This window comes from Nicotiana tabacum, chromosome 11 (genome assembly GCF_000715075.1).
Source record: "Nicotiana tabacum cultivar K326 chromosome 11, ASM71507v2, whole genome shotgun sequence".
Classification (NCBI taxonomy): Eukaryota; Viridiplantae; Streptophyta; class Magnoliopsida; order Solanales; family Solanaceae; genus Nicotiana; species Nicotiana tabacum.
In genome coordinates, this window is record NC_134090.1 from 54,654,845 (window position 1) to 54,675,670 (window position 20,826).

Genomic DNA, 20,826 nt, shown 5'->3' on the forward strand with positions numbered 1-20,826 from the left:
TATATATATATATATATAGGCTCCGGGAAGGGGTTTATGTATTTTTCTAGCATTTTTCAGAAAAGCGATTATAACCGACTTTCCCTCTACTGTCTCTTCTTCTTCGATTTCTTATGTGAGCTTCTTCCACTCATTAATGGTGGAATTTAACAGATAATACTCTCAAGATTAGATGCGGAAATATTTTATCCCCCATTTGATTGAATTTTTGAATTCGAAATTAGCAATTTTGAAATTAATTAATTTTACAATGGGATATTATTCTATCCCACATTGAGAGTGAAAGAAATAATTTTGGGATTAATTAATCCATGGATAAATACTAAAACGATAAATATACCCTTATCTAAAGCTCTTCCCCTAAATTTATGGATGAATATTAAAATGATAAAGTTAAGTTCTTTTCATTATATACATATTTGTATAACTAATACCACAATGATGCTTCAGTTTAACACTTCCATCATCTCGAACGAGTAATTATCTAACATTAAAGTGATTTAGTGGGCGTTTTAAGGGTGTCTAACGGACCGGGTCAGCCCGTTTTCGGACCGGCCCAGACCGGTTTAAACCGGAACCGGCCCTGACCGGTACAAGGGGGCCAGGTGGGGCTGGGTTATAGGAGTAGGGCGGTTTGTTCCGTTCACATTTGAACCATTGGTTAACCGGACCGGTCAAACCCGGTCAACGAACAACACTGTTCATCCGGTTAACCGGCCCGACCCAGACCGGTTTAACGGTAATAATTTTTTTTAAGCTTGGGCCTCAGATTCTGACCGTTGGCAATGGTCCATTTCACAATATGGTCGTTGCCTAATGGCTGAAATTGATATTTAGCCCAATTTTGGGTTTTTATTTTTTAAATTAACCCCCTTTGAAAAACTATAAATACACTCCCCCTCTTCCTCATTTCTTCACTCATCTCTCAATTCTCAATTCAAGTTAAATCATGCCTCGTACTTCTAGAGTGCGCTCATATGTTTGAGAACACTTTGAGGTGGTAGAAAAAAATGAAGATGTTTAGAAAGTAAAGTGCAAGAATTGTGGTCAACTCTTAAATCTTCGTTCAAAGTCTAGCACATGCAGTTTAAGAAGGCATATAAAGAATTGTCTTGAGCGTCCTCCGAAAATTTGTATTTAAGTTGATTTGAGACAATTTGTGTTATTTTAAAATCATTAGACGTATTTATGCTTACTGTTTTAGTTTGTTAGATTAATTTGAAGTATTATTATGCATGAAAATTTAGTTTTACTATTTTTTTGTTAATTTACTTGTTAAATGCAAACTTCAATTTTGTAATTTTGAAATAAATGTAGCACTTGCAATTTATAAGTGCAATTTTTTTCTATCTTCATTGTATTCTTTATATTTTTACTTTATATTAATATAACTTACAATAGTTATACAAAAATACAAAATACAAAAAAAAATAATAACAATAACCCGGTCCGGCCCGGCCCCATGAACCCATAACCCTTATAGTTCAATTTTTACCTGGATGAACCCGCACCCATTAAATCCGATATGCCCCAACCCGTAATCGACCCAGACCATAACCCGTACGAGTACTAAATTCCCCTACCCAGCCCGGCCCGGCCCACCGGTTAAACACCTATAGGGCGTTTGGACATAAGAATTGTGAAATTTCGAGAAAAATATTTAAGTAAATATTGTATCTGAACATTAAAATTATGTTTGGACATAAATACAATTTGGAGCTATTATTGAATTTATGTGAATGATTTTGAAGTGAAAATTTGAAAATAACTTATTAGAGCTTTTCAAATTTTTTCTGAAATTAAACTTCAAGTAGAAATTGAAATTTTCATGGCCAAACACTAATTTCGATAAAATAAAAAAAATCGAAAGGTCAAATACATAGACAACCCCTCTAATTTGGCATCATTTTTTATTTTTGGCACTTCATCTCAGCCATGTTCCATTTTGGCACTCCAACCCTATTTCTTATGTGTCATGATTTGAACACAAAAACTTTTATCTGATATAAAAATGCAGCGCGTATTTATACTTGATTCTAATGCGTAACAATCATCCAATTAGATTTAGACACCTGTTTTTTTCCTTGTCAACTGGTTTAACCCAAATACTGAGTTTTATAAATTATTTACCCAGATCGATATAAAAAGAAGAAATTACATCATATATCACTTGGGTCATACAGCCCATTCGAAAATAGCCCATATTTGAAGCACTTACCTAGCTTAGCCTAGATTGTATATGTTATGAAATTTAGTTTTCACCTGGTAGCCCACAATTTAAAACAACAGTTTTAATATTTTTAATTTCAATTTCTCTGTTTCTCTTCCTCATGCTTTCTCAGAGCCGACGATAATCGACCTCCATTGTTGGGTTCAAGTACTTTTTCGAGCTTTCAATCTTATTTTCAGGTAATTTTCGTTTCATTTTATGCTTTTACCACAGTTTTGGTTTTGAATTTTGTTTTTTTTTTAGTTTTTTTTTTTGCTTTTCTGATTATGCCTATTTTCTTACAATGTTGTTGTGTTTTTCGTTTGATTGTGTGTTCCTTCTATCTCAGTTCTAGGCTTAAACTTGATGTTTTCAGTTTGCATGCTTTGTTATTTCGAATTTTAGGGTAGAATTTTTTATTTTGTGAGTTTTGTTACAATTTGGAAAAATTGGCCTCTGCTTTGTGTTCATGGCCTTTATTTTTGGTTCACTTTTGATTTTTGTTACATTTTGATTTTTGTGTTTTCCTTCAGTTGTCTTCACTTTTGTTAAAGCTTTGTTTGTTTGGTTTATTGTAGACAATGCGTTCAAAATTCCTGCTTCTAAAAGCAAAATGAAGGTTGCTGGAAAAGGCGTTAAGTTCGATTATGCGAAACGATTGAGGGACTTGCCCTCAAGCCCTGATTCTGAAGCTAATGTAAATGTCCAGGCGCCAGATGATAATGATTTTGAGTCTCATGCTCCTCCTAAAAACTCGCAACAAGAGAGCAGTAGAATGACTCGTTCGCAAACGAGGAATTCTCCCACTCCAGTTAAATCATCGAGGGACTTGCCCTCAACCCCTGCTTCTGAAGTGAATATGCATGTCCAGGCTCCCGATGATGATGATTTTGAGTCTCCTGCTCCTACAAAAAAGTTGCAACAAGAGAGCAGTCGAATGACTTGTTCGCAAACAAGTAATACTCCTACTCTGGTTAACATCGTTAGAATAAGGAGTAAGAAATGTGGGAGACCTGAAAAATCAAAAGAAAAGCTGAAAGTTGATTTGGTTAATGAAGATGATGTAGGCCCCAATGTTAAACCAAAAAGGAGAAAGATCAAGGACGGTGGTGAGAGTGGTCTTGATTGCATATCGAAAGAACAAAGGTTTGTTATTCGCTGCAAATTGAATGAGAGTAAAGCTAAGTTGAAGGTATTCCCTGTGTTGCTATTAAATTATACATGCTTATACAATTTTATACAAAGTTATACAGGTGTTTATACATCTTTATACAAGTACTACTACACTGATTTATACATTTTTATAAAACTTTTTAGTATAGTTTTTGTTCCTGATCTATTTCTTGTTATTTTTCCATATGCAAGGTTGGGGACTTCTATATACAACCAGTTGATCATTTCCACAACAGGATTAGTTCCCATACTGAAACTGATATTGTGAGCATTTTGAAACAATGTTTGACTGACACGCAGCTTCAAATGTTCCGTGCTAGTTGTTTTGGATACTTCTTGGACCTCCCTTAATTTAAAATTCAAAATCAACTTATTCATTGTATATTATTGAGGGAAGTCATCCCAGGACGGGAAAGGGAGTTGTGGGTGAAAATTAATGGTTGTTTGCTGCATTTTGGCATTGGAGAGTTTGTTGTTATCACTGGTTTGAAGTGTGTAGAAGACGACACCACTTTCTATGACAAACCAGATGTTAATAGGTTGCTAAAAGAGTACTTTCCAGGAGATGGAAAAAAGGCTATAACGAGGGGGCAGCTTCTTGATCGCTTCAAGAAAAAGGACTGGAAGTCGGACGAAGATGCGTTCAAGATGGCCTTGATGGTGTTTGTCCATCATTTCATATTCTCAGATGACAATAATCATGGTATCAACAAAGATGATTTTGATATCATTGAAAGTGGTCAATATCAGACGTATGTTTGGGTAAAAAGTCATTTGAAGATATTTTAAGGACAATGAGGGACAGACAATATGACTATTTGACAATGTATAGGCTTGGAGGTTTGCCACTTGCATTACAAATATGGTTTTTTAAGTGTTGCTCTATGGTTGACAAGCATTTAGCTATTCGCGTTGGCACAAATGTGGCATGCATTCTTAATTGGAAAGTGAGTGAAACTCCAACATATACAGATTTAACTGGTGGGGTGATCATGTGTAGTATCAACAAGGTAAACATTTTGTACCATAATACTTCTTCATATATGATTTCAGTTTTTCTGTATGTATATTTATGAATATGTCACAATTTCCTTTTTCTTCTATTGTAATCCAGTTTTTCTTCTTGTAGTTGAACTATAGGAACATTTCCCCTACTTGTAAAGAGATGTCAACTCTGAACATCGACATGCTTTTTGAAGTTAATGCCGATGATGTTGCATTAGGGGAGGTGCTTGTGGTGCCTGCCTTTCACACTAAAGATTTTGTCGTTGCAACTCCACCTTGTCCTCAGAATATGGAGCAACAATCTAAACGACCTTATCCTCAGAATGTGGAACAACAGTCTAAACGACCTTTTCCTCAGAATATGGATCGACAGCCTAACCCGAGTTATGATCCTTTGGTGCGCATTGATCTATTGAATGTTGAAGTTGAGAAGTGTTGTTGGAAAGGTACTGGACCTTTAGCTTTTCTGTAGTTTATCAATACTTTTTGTATATACATGGTTTTTTGGTTATAAACATAGTTGTTGATTTGCTTTTGTTTTTTTGTAGTTGACTGATACAGTGACGACACTCATCAATTATGTAGTTTCTTCCTTTGAAAAAGTGTTCAGTTTTCTGAATATGAAGGAAAACAAGTAAACGAGGGAGGATGTTACTAATTCTAAGGTAATTATTTACTGATAAAACCAAATCACTCAACAGTTATGCATTCTCTGAATCATCACTCAACATGCCTTCTCTTTCTATTGTTTTTATTAGATTCCTCAGCGCATGTCTGATGACAATACATCTGGTCTTGGCGAATTTGATGGCTATCAATATGATGTTGTTGCTGACTTTGTCAATCAAGTGAATCAAGATAACGTGCTAGCTGATGAGGGAGTTACTAATGGAGTTGATCATGGTATTTGTTCTGCATTTTATCTTTTTTTGTCTGAATTTTCTTTTCTTCATTTTTAAAGTTTTTTATTATTTGTTTTCTCCGTCTAAGGGGCAACAGGTGATGTTAAGGGTGGCATATTTTGGGATGACATTGGCGATGAAGATTTAGCTGCGCTACAGATGTCCCAAATTGTGCTTCACAAACAATCCATCATAGACGTAGAAGATGATTACATTTCTCCGGAACAGTCAGTTCGACAGAAAATACCAGGAAAATATGCCAAATCTCCATATTTGCCAGTTTTTGATTCGGGAGCATCAGGATCGGCGCACAAGCTTATTTTTGATATCAAGCATCCTTTCACGATCGAAATTGATGATTTTGATCCATTGTTGCCATTGGCTAAAGAGTTTTGCGCGTTTGTTGATTATGGGATGGATACGAGGCGAAGGTATCTTCACTTTCTTTAATCTTTCATGTTCTGATTTTATACTTGTCAATAAATGTAGTTCTGATTGCTTTTTATTTTTTGTGATTTGAAGTGCCAAAAATATATACCCCGATGAAGTAAATAAGCTTGCAGAAGCTTTTACTTTTGGCTCGTGTCATGTGACCACGAAGGATTGGTTTCACTCACTTGCATATTGTGGTCGACCTTTGATTGACACGGTATTTAGTCAATTTCTGTTCTAATGCCTTTTTTTATTTGTTGCATATCTTTATTGTTTGAGACCCCCATAGTGTATACATAGCTTTGTATAATCACAGTATAATATTGTATAAGATTGTATAACCTTGTATAAATATGTATATCTCTGTATAATAGTGTATAAATTTCTATACTTAAAAAATCTGGTAGTGATAGTTGTTCTGTTTTATTTCTTGTCTCAGCACTTGGATGTCCTCTTTTATTATTTGACGAAGAGGGGAAAATATGGGCCGAGTATTGCCATGCGGTTTACTACATCAGACTTTGCCTTTGGTAACAAAATTAACTCCCTGTATAAATATTTCAAAGTAAATAAAGATCCTTCAGTGATTCCTGAAGGGCATGAGATAGAAGAGTACATTAGAGGATATTATTGTGATGCAAATGTACCGTGGCACACTGTTAACCATGTCTTATTCCCTATCTATGTGAAGCGCGGAAGAGCAAAATTGGGTCATTGGGTTTTGGGGTTATTTACGTTCATAGATAGGTGCTTCCACATCTATGACTCTAACCGTGGAGTTATTAATGATAGACTTGCTTGGGATGCTGCATTACCTTATGCAATTCTAATACCTTACTTCTTGAAGAGTTCTGATTTTTATGTCGAGAAGAAGGGCATTGATTGAAACAATGGTGCATATACCGATAAATCCCATTCTGATGCTTTGCAGATTAATCTGGTTAATAATGTGCCCCACCAGATCAAATGGTAGGTTAATCTCAATTGTTTTACTATTTTACTATTAGTGTACCTATTTGAATCTGATTTGTTTCTTTTTAATTACAGTGATTGTGGTGCTTTTGTTGCTGGCATTGCTGAGTATTTCATCCTTGGTAAGGAAATTCGAAAAGATAATTTTGACATTAAGACACTTCGCACTAGGCAGGGATCTCTGTTGTGGGATTATGGAAGGAAAAAATAGCAGTCCGGTGCAATTAGCGGTGATGAAATCACAGGGAGACTTTTCAGGAAGAGGAAGAGGGGACGACCGAGAAAGTAGTTCTGTTTTTTCCATTTTACTGTAGTTTTTCTATGTATCATGAGTTGTTGCATAGTTTTGTCTAAGTACTATTCTGCTACTTGTGAGATAACCTTACAAGATATAATAGATGTTTTTATTTTTGTGTAATTTGTGGTAGTCATTACACGTTGTGGTTGTGAATGAATTACATTTTAATGAATATTTTCATAAGAGAATGTGCCTTGGCCTAAAGCAACCTCAAAAGCTAGCTATAATTATTCAAGATCATATAAGGAGACCAAATCTCCCATTTTCCAGTTACCAGCGATGGACAATTCAACATACGGCATGACAGACTTACAAATACACACGCACTTGATGAGGAATAGCAAAAATTATCTGCACCTATGGAATAATTTCAGGAAATTTTGAATTTTTTTGGCTTTAAATAATGGACAAATCTGATGTTTCCAGTTCAAAAGCTTAACGAATAGTGAATCTGCCCCTTCACCCTTCAATACTTAATTTCTTGTGAAACTTAACTACTCAACATTTATAACTCTATTGTTTGTGAAACTTTACTACTCAACATGACAACAACTGTAATAGGAAGTGTTATGTTTCCAACTATTTATTTTTGTCGATTTCTACATGTTTTTCTATTGTGACCACCTTGTCCACACACAGAACATGAAAATGCCCTCTTAGACTCTTTTTCTGAAGCAGGTCTGAGTCTTTCCTTTCTTGGCCTTCCTGCATTCCTTCTCCCTTTAGGTGGTAGGACCACATCTTCCATCACCTCTATTGGGATTACCCATAAACGCTCATCTGGCATCGGATTCACAGGAAATTGATAAGTTCTAAGGAGTTTATCCTTCTTGTAGTAAAAAGAGCAATACTATCCAAGTTTCAGCTGCTGGTTCTTCAAAACCGCCCAAGCATGCAGACATGGAAGTTCATCCATTTGAAATTTTCCGCAACTGCATGTTCCCTCTTCAAGGCACACTATGTTTCGCCTTACCCCTTCAAATACAGTATATAACTGCTCCGTAGCAGGGCTCTCCTGCAAAAGTTTTTTTTTAAAAAAAGTTAAAGAACATTATACATTAATATACAGAGTTATACATACTTATACAAGCAGTAAAATGCAAGTCAGCAGTGCCAAACATCATTATATTTGATTGATTTTACCGTCATTTGCTCCGATGCAATCAGATTTTCCCGAAGGAGTTTGTCATACTTTTCACCAAGCTCTGTAGATGTCTCCATTGCACTTTTTCTGTTTTTGTTGTTCCACTGTTGTAGCAAATTTGTCATGTACTCCAGCAATCGCATTATTGGTAACTCTCTAGCATCCTTGTTAGTTGCATTAATTGACTCTGCAATATTGGAAGTCATTACCATCGACCTTTTCACTTTGGAATATGCCCTAGACCACCTTTTGTAGCCAACTTCGAACAAGTAAGGCTGCACCCTCGGATCAATTTTGCACATCTCTGTCATATGGTACTCAAACTTCTCTATCGCGTAAGCTCTAGCCAAAGCAAAGAAGATATCCTTCAATTGTTTGTGATGTTTCTTGAATGTGCGCTTTACATTCTGCCACAAGTGAAACATGCAAATACAATGTGGTACTTCTGGGTACACAGCTTTTGTGGCATTGAAGATGCTTTCATTTCTATCTGAAACTATACACATCCCTTCCCTAACTCCAAAAGTACCCTTTATCTGGACAAAGAAACATTCCCAAGATTTGTTATTCTCTGAATCTACAATTGCATATGCAAGTGGAAGGATTTTTCCTGTTTATATAAAATAGATATTAGGATTCAGACAATTATACAAATCTTATACACAGTTATACACAATTATACAACTTTATATCAACTGCAAATTTTATAAAAACAACAACTGTGAAATCCTATACACTTTTATACATGAAACTACAATATTATACAAACTGCAGAAACAAGGTAGATGCAGTCAACTCACCAGTTCCATCCTGTGTGCAAGCAGTCAAGATGGTACCCTTATATGCTGCTTTAAGGAAACTTCCGTCAACAACCATTATCGGTCTGCAATACTCCCAGCCCTTGATAGATGCATATAGCGAAACATATGCATAAAGAAAGCATCCATCTTCTGATTTGTGCAACTTTGTAACCGTTCCTGGATTTGTTTGCTCCAACATATAAAAATACTTCGGCAACTCTTTATATGAATCACTCGGACTCCCTATTATCATTGCCATTGCTATCTCTTTAGCTCTCCATGCTTTCATGTAGCTCACTTCAATCCCGTGTTGCTTTTGTATGTTCTCTATTATATCATTTGCGGTGTAAACCTTTTGTGGATTAACATACTTATCCTTGACTATACTAGCAATTACACCCGAAGTAGTTTGACGTTGTGTTAAGTATCTTTCACCGTAGCCGCATGTGTGATTATTATTGTAACTTCTCAGTTTGAATATGTTTGCGTTGAAAACGGCAGAAGACTTGAAACTTCAAGCACAATTGTCATCCACACATATAAGGTGATACCTAGGATTAAAGATCATTCAACTTCTAAATACACTTGTATACAAAAACATAACTACATATATACTAATTTTAATACCTATATAAAAATATATACTAATTTATACATATATATAACAGAATATACAATTAATGACATACCTTGTTGCACTAGATCTCTTCACCTTGAATTGGAACCTCTCGCGTACAGCCAAGTTCTTCATCACATTCATAACTGTCTCTTTATCTTTATAAACTTGATCCTCCTTAACAAATTCGTTCAACATATTATCTATTATACCCGTGTTTTCACTAAGTTTCGTGTTTTCAATCAATTCGATATCAGGCATAATCTCAGTGCTATCAATTGTGGATACATCTATAAAATTGGAACTTGTAACAACCAAACAACTGGAACTTGTAGCAACCAAACAACTGGAACTTGTAGCAACCAAACGATTATCATAAATCTCTTTCACTGTCACAAACAAGGGATATTCGGTGAAATTCAAGCTTTTCTTCTTTAATTCGATATACACTTTTACACCTGTATCATTGTATATCAGAATCGGTTGCAAACCATCATTTGGGAGAAAGTTAATCTCTATTGTGTTTAACTCACTATCGATCCTAATCTGTTCCGAAATAGCTGCAACTAAATTGTTGTAGCTGAATGTCGACTCGATTATTACACAATCGCTGACGAAATAGATAAACTTGTTTTCTTCCCATTTACCACTATAAAGAACGTAAATTGGAAAAAGCTCCATCGAACAAAAAATTGAAATCAAAATTGTAGCAAAAATGAGAATTGCGCTGATTTGTAGCAAAAAAATTGAAGAAATTCGAGATGAAAAAGAAATTCTAGGGTGTTTGGAGCTGCATTGATCGCAAGATCTCGTTTTTGTAGTATTTGGGGAAGAAGATTGGAAAGAATCAGAGAAAATCCATCTGAAACAAAGAAAATCCCGCTTCTTACTCCCCAAAAAAGGAAATAACGCCCCTTTTTCGGATATGTGCCTCTAATTTTTGGGCTATTCAATTGTAAATTGAAATATGGGTTGTTTTAATATGAAATTTTCCCATATAAAAATCCCTTATTTTCTCTCACTCCCAAAGTCCTCTGTCCTAATCCCACTCCCCAAGTGGCTAACCTTAGGAGATGAAACCATAGATTATTGAAGGATTCTTCATGATATAAGGACGAGAATCATATTTTCATAAATTAATTCTTTCATATTTCTATGTACAGTTGATAGTTAAGGCTGTTTTTGGGAGTAACCATTGTTCAGTTCTTGTACTGATAGTCAGAGACGGAGCCAGATTTTGAAGCTTATAGGTTCGAGATTCTAGTTCTTTTAAATTATTGGGGTTAAAATTAATAATTTGTACATATTTTATGAATTTCACAAGAAAAATACAGAATCTGTACAAAAAGCTATTGGGTTCGGTCGAACCCGTAAACGGAGAGCCAGCTCCGCCGCTGCTCATACTGTCCATTTAGCCATGCATTAAGGTTTTTTATTTTTGTTTTTCTAGTGTTTTGAGAATTGGTGACATGGGTTCACTTGAAAAATTCAAGGTTCGTATGAAGATCTGGGTTTGGCTTAGGGATATTACTAAATGAAGAAACGAAAAAAAGAATAAAGAAAGAAACTACAAAAAAGCCAGACTTTGAAGTTATCATGGAGATGAAGAGATAGAAAGAAAATAAGGATTATTTTGAAGAAGAGATGGAAGAAATAATGGGGGAGGAGCGTGGGCATTTAAATGGAGATTAATTGTAATTTTATGGCTTTTTATTATCGTTAAAATAAAGTCTCATGCGCCTATCAAGTGAGGTAACTCAATCAATGTGACCAATCATGTGTTAAAATGACACAAAAAAGATGGGTTAAAGTAACAAAATGGAACATAATTGAGATGGAGTGCCAAAATAAAAATTGTTGCCCACTGCCCAGTTAAAAGGGCTATCTATGTATTTGGCCAAATCGAAAAGAAGTAAAAGAAAAATTTATGGCTAAACTGTCCTTATTCTCAATTTCTTTGAAAAAAAAAAGGAGAAAAGAACTAATACTCCCTCAGTTTCAATTTATGTGAACTTATTTGATTGAGTACAGAGTTTAAGAAAAGAGAGAATTTTTTTGAACTTGTGGTGTAAAATGAGACACACATATTTTGTGAGTTGCTCTGATAGTAAGCAACCTCCATTTCCAACCAAGAGGTTGTGAGTTCGAGTCTCCCCAAGAGTAAGGTGAGAAGTTCTTGGAGGAAATAATGCCGAGAGTCTATTTGGAAATAGTCTCTCTATCCCAGGGTATGGGTAAGGTCTGCGTGCACACTACCCTCCCCAGATAAGTGGAATTATATTTGGTTATTGTTGTTGTATAAATCATTGTATAAAGGTAAATTATTTCAAAATAAGGAAATGAGTCTTTCTTTTTGATACAGACAAAAAAGGAAAGAGGGATTATATCGGAACTTGGAGAAAGCTAAGCGAAAAAAGCAAATCTCCTATACTGTCGAAATCCAAGAGGTTATCATAACTTCTCATGATACAAATGGTTCAAAAATATTTCAAAAATAAAGGCATTTGTCTTTTTCACTTTCACTTTTCATCATTTTAAATTTTAAAACAATGAGAAATGGCGGTGGAGGAACTATCATTTGAAATGAAAAAGTTTCTGTGATCTATCAATCAATGATATGAAAAAAGATTATAACCTTTTAAGTTAAAAATTGAGACTGATGGAATAGTAGAGATCAATTCTTTATTCATCTAGACATCTTTTATTACCTTTCCCCATTTACCTTTTCCCAATCTATTCGAAATTTTTACTTTTCACTTTTTCCTCCTATATTTTCTATATGCTTTTGAGAATAGCATTGGCCTCTAATATGCTCTATGTAAAGTGTGAAGATTCATTAGAGATGCCCGATGAACACTTCTGTCACTTCGCAATCTTCAACAGTCCAAGAGAATAGTAGAGACTTGGGATAATACTAAAGAATATAACTTAACCTAGCTCTAGCTTAATACTCGATATTTTTTATGAAGATTATCTTAGTTTGATTTGACACAAATTTTAATAAAGAAGGGAAGCCTTTTAAGATATGTGGTCTTAAATAAGCCATAACAGTTGTGTGACTATGAAACATTTGAAACTTGTCATAACATTTATATGGCTATAAATGTTTCTTATTAGGAAAATATTGAGAAATATCAACTTTTTTTAAACAGATTAATAAAAAAATAGTGCAAATCTTTTTGAAATCGTGGGAATTCCAATTACCTAAAAGCAATAATTTTCTAAAAAGTCGAACAAAAAAAACTAAAAATATATGAGCCCTAGAAATATGCTACATTATTCTTACCCCCTCCCCATGAGCTCCACAGTCCGCACTTTATTCTCTAGGCGACTCGTTGCAATCTTAGAGTTGGAGGTCTAACTGGTCTTGTCGAAATACTCTACATTAGAGAGTGTATATATTAAATGTTTAACAACCAAATCATAGAAAATTTACTACAAGTTCTTGAGACCATGCATCCCTTGATCCACTTTGAAAATAAAATATTTAAATAAATTTTGTACATCATAAATTTAATTCAACCAATCAACTACACATCCAGTCCATAAAAAATGTGAGACTTATATTTTTCAGTAGTTGATCCAATTGCTTGGTAAAAGAATAAATTTGATTCCAAAAAAGAAATCCAAAATCTTGAACATGTCAGTACAAATTAGTGTATAATGGTACCAAATGGTTGTGGGCATAGATCGAAAGAGTTATAAGTACAAAGATCCAAAGTGAGTTATTAGAAATTTTTTATTTTGTGTCTCATACAATTGACACTAATTGTAAGGCAGTTTTTTTGTCTCATAATTTTGTGGACCCAAATTTTTATAGACCCAAAAATGTAAGATTGATGTTCATAAATTTATGAGACAAAAATGAGTCTTATACAACTAATGTCAGTTGTACGAGACACAAAATAAAACTTCTCCAATTATTAATAATTAGTGTAGTACCAAACTAGAGAGCATTTTGGACAGACAGTTCAGGCTTCTAAGTAGATATTGTTGCAGATCTCTACAAGGACTGCACTGTTCTCTGAAAATATATACATCACTTCTAAACACAATCTCAAACAATACACATAATTTTGCGCCAACTCAACGCAACCTTAATTTATTGTCGGGCAATACTAACCAAAGACTTTAATGCAGAGAAAACAAAAAAGGTAATATTTTCCAAAAAGGCCCTATACCTTTCTCTTTTTGTTATCAAATATTGTCGGCATCCATTTATTGAATTCCAACTTCAAACTTCAAAGAAATAGAGCAAATTTTGGGCATCATTTATGAAATACCAGATGATCAGCACAAAGTTTCATAATTTTAAAAGGTACTATGCGATACAACGTCTTTCTTCATTTTCTTTTTGTTTCTGTTGTTTTTAAATAGCCATTTGATTCTGATTAGTACTATTTACTCCCTCCGGTCCTAAATAAGTGATTTTTTGGATGTTTTCACATAGATTAAGAAATTTACCTTTTAGTATTAATTAACAATGGAATTGACCATATTAACCTTTACTATCTTACATAAATACTCCTAACACATATTCCAACACTAGTTACTCCAAGGAGAATATAGGAAAAAAATAATTAATTCATTCTTAAAATTTGGAAAAATCACTTATTTTGGACCACAAGAAAAATGCCAAAAAATCACTTATTTTGGTTCGGAGGGAGTAATATCATAATCACTTTTAATTGAGCCATACAAGGCAAAAATAAGGTCTGTGTATACTCAACCTTCCTAGACCCCACTTATAAAATCACAGTTAATTGAGAATGCAATAAAGCTGCATGCTGATATTTTCCTACTACCCCATATGTTACAGTTGAAACCTTGTTGATTAACAGTTCACATATTTAAGCCCCACAAAAGTAGTTAAGCTGATCCAATCATTAACCTTAATGCTACTAATCTTTTCTCCCCCAACCAGTCCCCTCAATTATGGGGGAGGAAGCTATAATCCTTTTCTTGGTACTACTAACAAGATATTTAAGACTGGGACTCTCAAGTATAACTTCAATAAATGCTCTTCAATCTATACTGGGGGTCTACTACTAGTATATTTTTCTGTTAAAATTCGCTCTTTCTTTTCCGAAAAGATAGACTAGGTCCTAGACCATTAAGAAATCATGCAGTTCCCTATTCTAATAAATTGGTGATGAAATCATTGACTAGTAGTTAACAATTGAATCATCCTTCTGGATTCTGAGATTGACTCGGCACAGATTTCAATTTAATGTTAATTCTAATTAATTCTAAGCGGATGTTAGATTTTGAGCTTATACATTCTATATTCTAGAAAATGCAACTTAGTGGATTCCGAATGCATAATTTATCCATATCAAATTAAATTTTTAACACAAATATAAATTGTATTGACACCAAAATGGAAGGAAATCATCAAAGAATCAACTCAGAAATTAGAAGGAAATAATAAATAATGAGAAGATTACATAATATATATATAAATATAAACCGGCTAACTGTGTAACTTGCCCAACAATAATTCATGGTCTACGCCCGGAAGATCATCAAGATCTGCTACTCTAACATAATATTAGACAAAATAAAGTTTCTTTCTCTTTCTCTCTTCCCTAAACTGCGGGGGCAGGGAGACGCAAGTAACATTTAAAAGAAGAACGTCAATTACATATGCTAATATAAGTTTAAAGATTCCTTGCGTGTAGGGTTGGCTCAACCCTTTTTTTTTTTTTTTTTTTGGATTTGGTATTTATTAGGCTTAATAATAAAGAAAATAAAAATAAAAAGACTATAGTTGACCAAGAGATGATACCGCGAGTCCGTGCGTGCTGTAGCCCAAGAGGAGACGTATATATATTTAATATTTAAGAAACTAAGAAGAAAACAAAAGTCTACATCCTAATTCATCATATTTAATTTTAAAACTTCAAAGAGTCATCTGAATCTCACACAAAATTTTAATATAGCAGAATGCGGCGCCTAACGATCCCCCAAATCTCGCCGCCAATCGCTCCTTTTAATCTATATGCAGTATATCTTACGTGAACTTCACATAATTGAACTCATAGTATTATAAATGATAAGACAATAAAGTTATAATTATTAGATGAAAAACCTGTAAAAAATACAAACAGATGACTCCACATGTATATTATTTTAGAGTAGTAGAATTCTAAGAATTATAATCTTTTAAGATTTTTAGTCCCTTAACAGAAAGTTTGGCATGTTACAAAAATTCATTTAATTAAATAAAAATAATAATTAAAGGGGACTCAATAATAAAAGAAAACTGTTTCGAAACTGTAGAATAGTCTATGTGGGAACATTGAGAATAGGAAAAATTGCAGTTTGATAGTTCAACAACATTAATCTTTTAAAGATCATTGAGTGATCATTTTGTAATCACTTTTCACTTTTCTCCCGTTTTAGAAAAATAAAATTATAATTTTTGTAAGTTCAACGAGATTATTTGTACCTATTGAAGCAAAGTGATCGATTTCAATCAGAAACACATAATTTCTTCTCACATGGAAATAATTGGAGAAGTAGTCATTATACCCATAAAGAAAAGAAGAAGAAAGCTAAATGTAAAGCAAGTTATTAATACAAATTTCTTTTTATACTAACAAGCCATCAAAAATAGTATATATCTATAGAAAGTATACAAAAAAAAAAAAGTAAATTTGTACTTTAGAAAATAAGGGAGATTACCATATAGTTGATTATTCATATCTTGGTCCGAATGCATGTATATGAAACAGAGTTCAGAGAATAGAAGGTACGAGGAACAACAGGGAAGACTCCTAGAATTTGATATATGCCATTGGTTTCACTGTTGATGCACATTCCCATTACAGTAGTCAAACTCAAGCTCCAATGTAAAAACCAACAATGGATATATAGTAAAAGAGGAATGAATCCACAGTAATAAAGAAACACAAAATGCAAAGTAACAGCATTTTACTATTCCAAGAAACCAATCTTGACAAGAAAACAAGGAAAATTAACCAATAAGTCCGCCATCATTCTAATCAACATATTTGTATCCCTCTCCATCCCACTTTCTCCCTAATCTCTAACTAATCTATAAGTATATGATTAGTCATATAATCAAGTACTTCAACAAAAATACAAAAAAAAAAGGAATCAAGCCGAAGATTATTATCTACATAGGTCATGAAATTAAACTAAATTTTGCTTCTTTTTCCTTGTTTTCTGAAGATCATGATTAAGAAAAGATATGGTAAAGAAACAGTAATCAATAAACTATTTCTTCTCTTCACTTCATTGTTGTTATGATCAAATAATGATCGCCATGATTATACTAATTTCTCTTTTCTAGTGTGAAGAATTAATCCATGATTCCACCATACCTTCACCTCTGCTTCCTACTGTTTCCTGCACTTTATCTCCATGAATAATATTGTTCTGGTTCCTAGTTGTTGCAGCTTGTTCTGGAGAAATAAGATTAGGAAGCCCACTCGAATTATGTCCAAGATTGTGGCTGCTCAGTCCATAATCTTCCAAAACAACACTACCCATTTTGAGCTGCGAGTCATTTGATGATGGTATTTGGAATTGCTCTAGGTCTTTGGAGCCAAGAATGGTGGAACTCTCAAGTGGGTATTTTTGAGATGACTGAAGAAGTGATGTGAGAATTGAGTTGTGTTGAATATTTGTAAAAAGATTACAATTTTGTGGAATATTGTTAGCAGCACTAGTAGTTGAAGCAGAAGCAATATTGTTAGCCAAACAACTCAACAATGAAGAAGATTGTGATGATGAAGGAGAAAGGAAGGGTGTAGAGCCTGGTTGTTGTGGTTGAATTTTTTGAGGAAAAGGCCTTCGTAGATAATTAGGTGGTTGTGAAATGTTAAGAGGAGGTCTTAAGGAGGAATTAGGTGTAGCACCAAATATATCAAATCTGGTTCTAGGATGAAAATATGATGAAGAAGTAAAGGGTGGTGCAGGAATCCCAGTAAATTCTTGAACCATAGCTCTGAAATTAGTTGTGTCTGTTGTCAACACAGTAGTTGGTGCTCTTCTTGAAGCTCTTGATCTTTTCTTTGGATTACGTACTGCCAGTTGTGTAATTGGTTGATCTACTCGTGGCACAGCCGCCGCCGGTTCAGTAGTAGTTGTAGTAGTAGTAATAGTCACGCTACCACCACCACCATGTTCAGCCGCGGCAGAAGGGAAACTAGAAGCACCGTGAAAGGATAAGGAATTAGAAGATGATGTTTCTAATAACGACATGTGGCTGTTGTTGATCTGATGAGGAGAATTATTGTGGTCAGATCTTAGGGTTTTGGACCAATCTGTATCAAGATTGAAAAGTGAAGGTGAAGGCGTTAATGGTTGTGGTTGTTGTTGGCGTGAGATGGGGTTGAAATAATTGGCAAAAGGGTCAAACATGGAGGTATTTTGTGTGTGAAAATTAGCAGAAGAAAAAGAATCAGCAGCAGCACGTGAGTCGTACTCTTCATCACCACCACCACTTGATGACTGTAGACTTGCACTGTTGTTTCCAGAATCCATTTGCTTAAAAGAGGATAACAGCTCAGAGAACAAAAGGAATAAAGAAAGAAGAAGAAGAAACAACTAAGGACAGAGATATGGAGAGAGAGAGAATTTTTTGTTGGTTTTAGTGCACAAAAGATTTTGTTACTTACTGCAAAAACCCCATTAAAGAAGAAGACAATCAGATGTGTATTTTCAGAAAAGTACCCTCCAATATGACTTCAAACCTCTGATATAACATGATGATCTGCTCAAAAGAAGAAGAAGATGATGATGATGCTAGTAGTACAACTACTCCTTTTTCCCATGCTCTTTTTTAATTTGCCTCTGTGCCAGAACAAGTACTGTTATAAACGACACAAGAGATGAGATCGATAAATCTCCGTTGTTTTTTGCCTTCTATGGGTACTGCGTGCTACAACTAGGGTTTTCAGCAGAGAGAAAGAAAGAAAGCAAAGAAAAAAAAAGGAGAGAAAGAAAGGGAAAAATGAAGAAGAAGGTTTAAACCAATATTTATCTCTCTGTAAAAGAAAGAGCAAGAAGAAGAAGAAAAAAGAGAGGCGGCTTTAGAGTAGATATCTCAAAATTTTCCACTCAAAGGATATTACAGAGTGGGGTATGCCATGACAGGCGCTCTTCTTGAAAGGGACTGGTGTGTGTGTGTGAGAGAGAATAGAGAGTTTTCTTTTCTATGGTTTTATATTTACAGTGTGAAAGGTTGCCTATTGTTTTTGACAAGAATTAAAATCAGCCAAAATAAAGTTACTACGAAAAAGTCTAACGGGAGTAATTGATCAAGTTAAATGGATTTAATTTTCTTAAAAAATATTGGGTCGTTTTTCTTTTACATGAAATGAAATAATGAGGTAAGCATGAAGCCAAATTAGAGGAGATGATGGTTGGTGAAAGAAAGGACATGAACGAAACAGAGAGCCACTAATAATTAAGACTATATCACCTTTCATACAAGCTTACAAAATGTATTTATCCACCAAAACGTTTATCATGAAATTGACAAGTCAAAATACTCCTACTTTTATTTTATTCTTATTTATTTATTTAATTGAAATTTACCCCCAAAAAAAGAAAATAATTACCAACCCCTCTATGAACACTTGTTTTCTTTGTATAAAATAAAATGGTGTGTATTTGAGTGTTGGTTTACATAATGCTGCAGTAAATTAAACGTGGATAGGCTTCTCATTAGCTCATGGATATAAAAGCTATGGAGAAACTACTATAGCTGAAAGTTTTTTTTTTTTTTTTTAGGGGAGGGGGGGCGGGGGTCTTAAAATAATAGAAATTTCACTTTAACAATCTTGAATTTAATATTTTTGAAAGCTAAAAAATTTGAAAAATTCACCCAAAATTAATCAAAATTGCATCTTTGACTAAGTTTGAAAAATCAGAGCAAGTTTCAGAAAAAGGAAAAGTGGCTAGGGATATTATTATGAACCTACAGAGAATCTCTAATGCATGTCCTTTCTTTCCACTGAATTGTAGGTAAAATCATCATTCTTTCTTTCACTACTCTATTCTAGTGACCAGAAGAAAACTTTAGATATAACCAAAGTTTTTTTTTTTTAATGGATGGATAGATCAGTTCAACAACACTACACGTTCGCTGCAACAAGCGGAAATTTTGCTGTCATTAATTATTTTATTTTTTGTCTAATACTATACTACATTTCTCACATTAAATGATATGCTTTCATATCCAACTTGCTTGTAGAAATGACTGCCTTGGTCACTCTACGTAAGATTGTATTTTTAACCTATTTTTATTCATTAATTTATACACACACATTTATTATGTATTTATATGTATGTTTTATATTTAACACCTAACTACGAACAAAAACCCTAATCCTAAGGCCAAATCCCTCACGTATGTTAAGTCTTACACGTAATGTCATAAAAGCAGGTGGCAAGTGGCTTAACACTTATCTCTACTGTTGCTTAAAACCTAAACACTTCACTAAATTTTAACAGTTTCTTTTGTTATTTATTTCCTTGGTGGTGGATAGAATAATATACTGATGTACATATCATATGGAAAGTGAATACTTTAAAGATATATAGGATTACATAGATACACGTGGCATTAAATGCTAAGGGAATAGATTACCTAAACCTAGCTTAACATATGTGGTTGCTTGCTTCTCTTAAACTACTCCAATGGTGTAACTCTATGTAGGCACCATCTTCTTTCCATCACATTTTATTTGATCTAGCTACTTACTACAAAGAGTCAAATGTACTTTTTGCTGCCTTAATTTTATGTTAACACAATTTTAATAGAATAATAAACCTAAATAATCTTCCACCAACCGTTTAAATTAAAAATAATTAACGGATATATAATGTATGTATAATTTATTTATATTATGGATATAATCATGTAAAATCGTGATAAAATTTATGTATGTTAGCTAGAAAAAGTAAACAGTAAATTTAATATATATATATATATATATATATATATATATATATAATAAATTAATTGAATGATTTTGATACATATATAGATAGTGGAGGAAACTGATAGACAACATATAAGCATGTAACACAAAGGAAATTGATTTGGACCCTCCATCTTTTCATTGCTAGTGTACCTTGCAAAAGGAGTGATAATAATACATATACATTTTTATCCTAGCCATTGGATTCATATCGAAAGCCCATTGATGTAATATTCTATCTCTCATTATGGTTTGTTAGTAGTACCACACTTCATACTAGGAGTGGCAAACGGGCGGGTCGGGTTAGATATGGTTCG

The 20,826-nt window shown here is 33.8% G+C and overlaps 2 protein-coding genes across 2 annotated transcripts; both read right to left on the reverse strand.

Moving 5' to 3' along the window:
* Positions 1–7,841: 7,841 nt before the first annotated feature.
* LOC142165851 (uncharacterized) lies at positions 7,842–10,232 on the reverse strand. The gene is made up of 4 exons (XM_075224230.1): positions 9,625–10,232; positions 8,936–9,447; positions 8,135–8,745; positions 7,842–8,006 (listed from the first exon to the last, which is right to left on the reverse strand). Exons 1-4 carry the CDS (start codon positions 10,230–10,232, stop codon positions 7,842–7,844), a joined length of 1,896 nt encoding a protein of 631 aa, XP_075080331.1.
* Positions 10,233–16,472: 6,240 nt separating this feature from the next.
* On the reverse strand, positions 16,473–18,718 carry LOC107784523 (uncharacterized). Its single transcript, XM_016605670.2, has one exon. It carries the CDS (start codon positions 18,063–18,065, stop codon positions 16,866–16,868), a length of 1,200 nt encoding a protein of 399 aa, XP_016461156.2. The 5' UTR covers positions 18,066–18,718; the 3' UTR covers positions 16,473–16,865.
* Positions 18,719–20,826: the final 2,108 nt, after the last annotated feature.